Here is a 2,981-nt window from a genome sequence, read left to right on the forward strand (position 1 = left end):
TTGGACCGCGTAAATTTTATCTTTGACCCAATCCGAAACAACTTTCATAAATTTCAATTGTAATATATTTTAGTTAGCACCTACCGCTCCTCAAAATAGTGCAAAAGAAAACGTTGTCTAAATAGTCCAAACTAGTAAGAAAATTTGAGCAAGAATTAGCTTCACGTTGTCAAATAATTTACCCACGTTGCATGTCTATGCTGCTCTTAACTCGTGCCAATATTTTACCTATTTTTTCTACTTTTTTGAATTCATAAATTGAATGCCGATCCACACATTATAATCATTGCTATAGTAGTAGATTGAAAGAGTCACATTCTACATTCATAACAATATAAAAACGTGCCTTAATTGTCTAGTCATGGCTATACTGATTAACATCATAAAATACACATTTTTGTAGGCTACAACTGATCCCTCGTACACAAAATATTTAAGAGCATAAATAAATTGATTCCAACTAATTTGTACTATTATTATCATGAGTTATAACGTGACTTTGAATCCTTTCCTTTCTTTTCTCAAGGAAATTTTGAAGAGATCGCTTTACGGAAAAGCCATGTGAGGTATGCATTAATAATGCTCGAGGTTGCAATGAAAGGGATAGTGTTGGTGTTGATTCTTTGCTACCATTCTTTTCTTCCATTTCTTGACTTGCCAACCACATCATCACTCTAGCCTACAAATAATTAATTTTCCACAATTAAAATAGACTATATTATTAATGATAAATATCTTATTAATGAAAAAATTATATAAAGTATCTTCACTAGAGATAAATTATCATATTATTAATTGTTTTAGATACTAAATAAATTGTCATTATCTTATATATTGAGGGTGCTTATACATTGATCTAAGATCTTACATATTGTTGTGAAGAGAGTAAGAGTAACACATTTGTATCAAAAAAAAAAAGAGAAAAAAGAGAGTAGTAACACGTTATATTTTTTATTTTACTTTATAATGGAGTTAGTGAGTATCGAATCTAGAACTTCATGCATACTACTTAAATCTCTGACCACAAGATCAAATCTAATGGCTTAGTAACACATTACATATTGTTGTGAAGTGAGTAACATATTGTTCATAAGTTTTATTTTTTTCATACATGTGCATGCAAAAAATTAGGAAAACAATTATTAAATGTTAATTATAAATTGCTATTTTTTACACAAATTAAGGAAGATGAAAATTTCAAAGATAAATTTTATGGATATAAAATTACCTGAAGTTCCCTTTCTTCAAACTTGTGGTGAGGAATATTGACTACAAATTGATGATTTACGTTCAACTCCTCGTTCCTATAAAAAAAAATTACCCATTAAGAAAAAATGGTAAATGCAAGAAAAAAATTCGATTGTTTCATGAGAAAATTAATAACAAAAACCATAACGAATCAAAATAGATTTAGATGAAGAAAAGGAAAAAAAAACTCCGAATCTCTTACATTGATTTATGGGACTCCAAACAAAAATTTCTCTTCATTGTGATGCCACTTTTGAACTCAAGCAATGCAATGTAGTCTCTTATTCACAAAGAAGAAACAATATACTATATTAATTAATATGAGAAATGCTACATAGTGGAGAACATGTACAAAATATTTTGAGTAGACACACACATGCACTATAATATCGTTGATTAATGCATGAGACATAGATTTCAAAGGAGATATTTATAGTTGTCGGGGAAAATATTAAATAAAAATTAAAAATAAAAGAGGAAGGTGAATTGAATGACTATAGACATGTGGGAAATGAGTTACACATGTCAAAAATTTTAGTATAGCATTGTAGCTCTCATTAGTTACGTACCATTGTATTGAATGGATTATAGGGTGGGACATGATAGGTCTCTCACCAATGAGTTATGTGTTTTGTGGATTGGATTGAATGTGTACGTGATATTATGATGTACTGCCAGTATTATATTATTTTTTATTTTTGAAAAAAAGTTCCCGATTTTTTCGGAAAAAAGTTTTCGATCTTTTTTGGGGAAAAAATTTTCGATTTTTTTTCGGAAAAAGGTTCCCGATTTTCGGGGGAAAATTTTCGATTTTAGATAAAAACAATTCCGGAGGTTTGGCCTGAACAAAAAAGTTTCCGTTCTTTTTTCGGGAAAAAAGTTCCGATATTTTATTCGGAAAAAAGTTTCGGATATTTTTTGGAAAAAAAGTTTTCGATATTTTTCTGAAAAAGTTCTAATATTTTATTCCGAAAAAAAGTTTTGAATACTTTTTGTTTTTTCACTCTTTTTTGTATCAGCAATACTTTTGCAGATGAACATTTCGAAAATATTTTCCCCAAAAAATGAGAACTTTTTTCCGGAAAACATTAGAACTTTTTCCAGAAAAAATCGAAATGTTTTTTTCGGAAAAAATCTGAAACTTTTTTCCCGAAAAAAGAACGGAAACTTATTTTTCCAGAAAAACTCCGGAATTGTTTTTATCTGAAATCGAAACTTTTTCCCTAAAAAACCGGGAACTTTTTTCCGGAAAAAAAAATTGATAATTGTTTCCCGAAAAAATATCAAAAACTTTTTTTTTCAAAAAAAAAAAATTTAATACTGACATTACACCATAATATCACGTACACATTCAATCCTGTCCACAAAACACATAACTCATTGGTGAGAGACCTATCATGACCTCCCACGCTAGAATCCATATTAAAAATCAATTAACACCACACATAGTAACTCATCAATGTGCATTTTCACATGCCTTCTATTTCTTTGCAGCTATTTTTGCTTACCCTTTAGACAGTGGAAATTACCCTAAATAGAAATTTTGCTTTCTTTGTGTAACCACACTCAATGCATTATGTCTTTTTTGTGTTTCCACTTCTTTCACGTGAAGAAATTCATTCATGAAATCACACACTTTTTACTTTTTTTTTTACTAAAGTGCCCTTTTACTTCTTTTTCTTTTGTATATTTCACCGCAAGTTTTTTATGAGCTTGTGTAGGATTGGGACCAA

At 29.4% G+C, this 2,981-nt stretch overlaps 1 protein-coding gene across 1 annotated transcript; it reads right to left on the minus strand.

The window, feature by feature from the left end:
- Positions 1–318: 318 nt before the first annotated feature.
- LOC123911183 lies at positions 319–1,634 on the minus strand. The gene is made up of 3 exons (XM_045962555.1): positions 1,451–1,634; positions 1,229–1,304; positions 319–679 (listed from the first exon to the last, which is right to left on the minus strand). Exons 1-3 carry the CDS (start codon positions 1,486–1,488, stop codon positions 461–463), a joined length of 333 nt encoding a protein of 110 aa, XP_045818511.1. The 5' UTR covers positions 1,489–1,634; the 3' UTR covers positions 319–460.
- Positions 1,635–2,981: the final 1,347 nt, after the last annotated feature.

Source organism: Trifolium pratense, linkage group LG2 (assembly GCF_020283565.1).
Source record: "Trifolium pratense cultivar HEN17-A07 linkage group LG2, ARS_RC_1.1, whole genome shotgun sequence".
Taxonomy (NCBI): domain Eukaryota; kingdom Viridiplantae; phylum Streptophyta; class Magnoliopsida; order Fabales; family Fabaceae; genus Trifolium; species Trifolium pratense.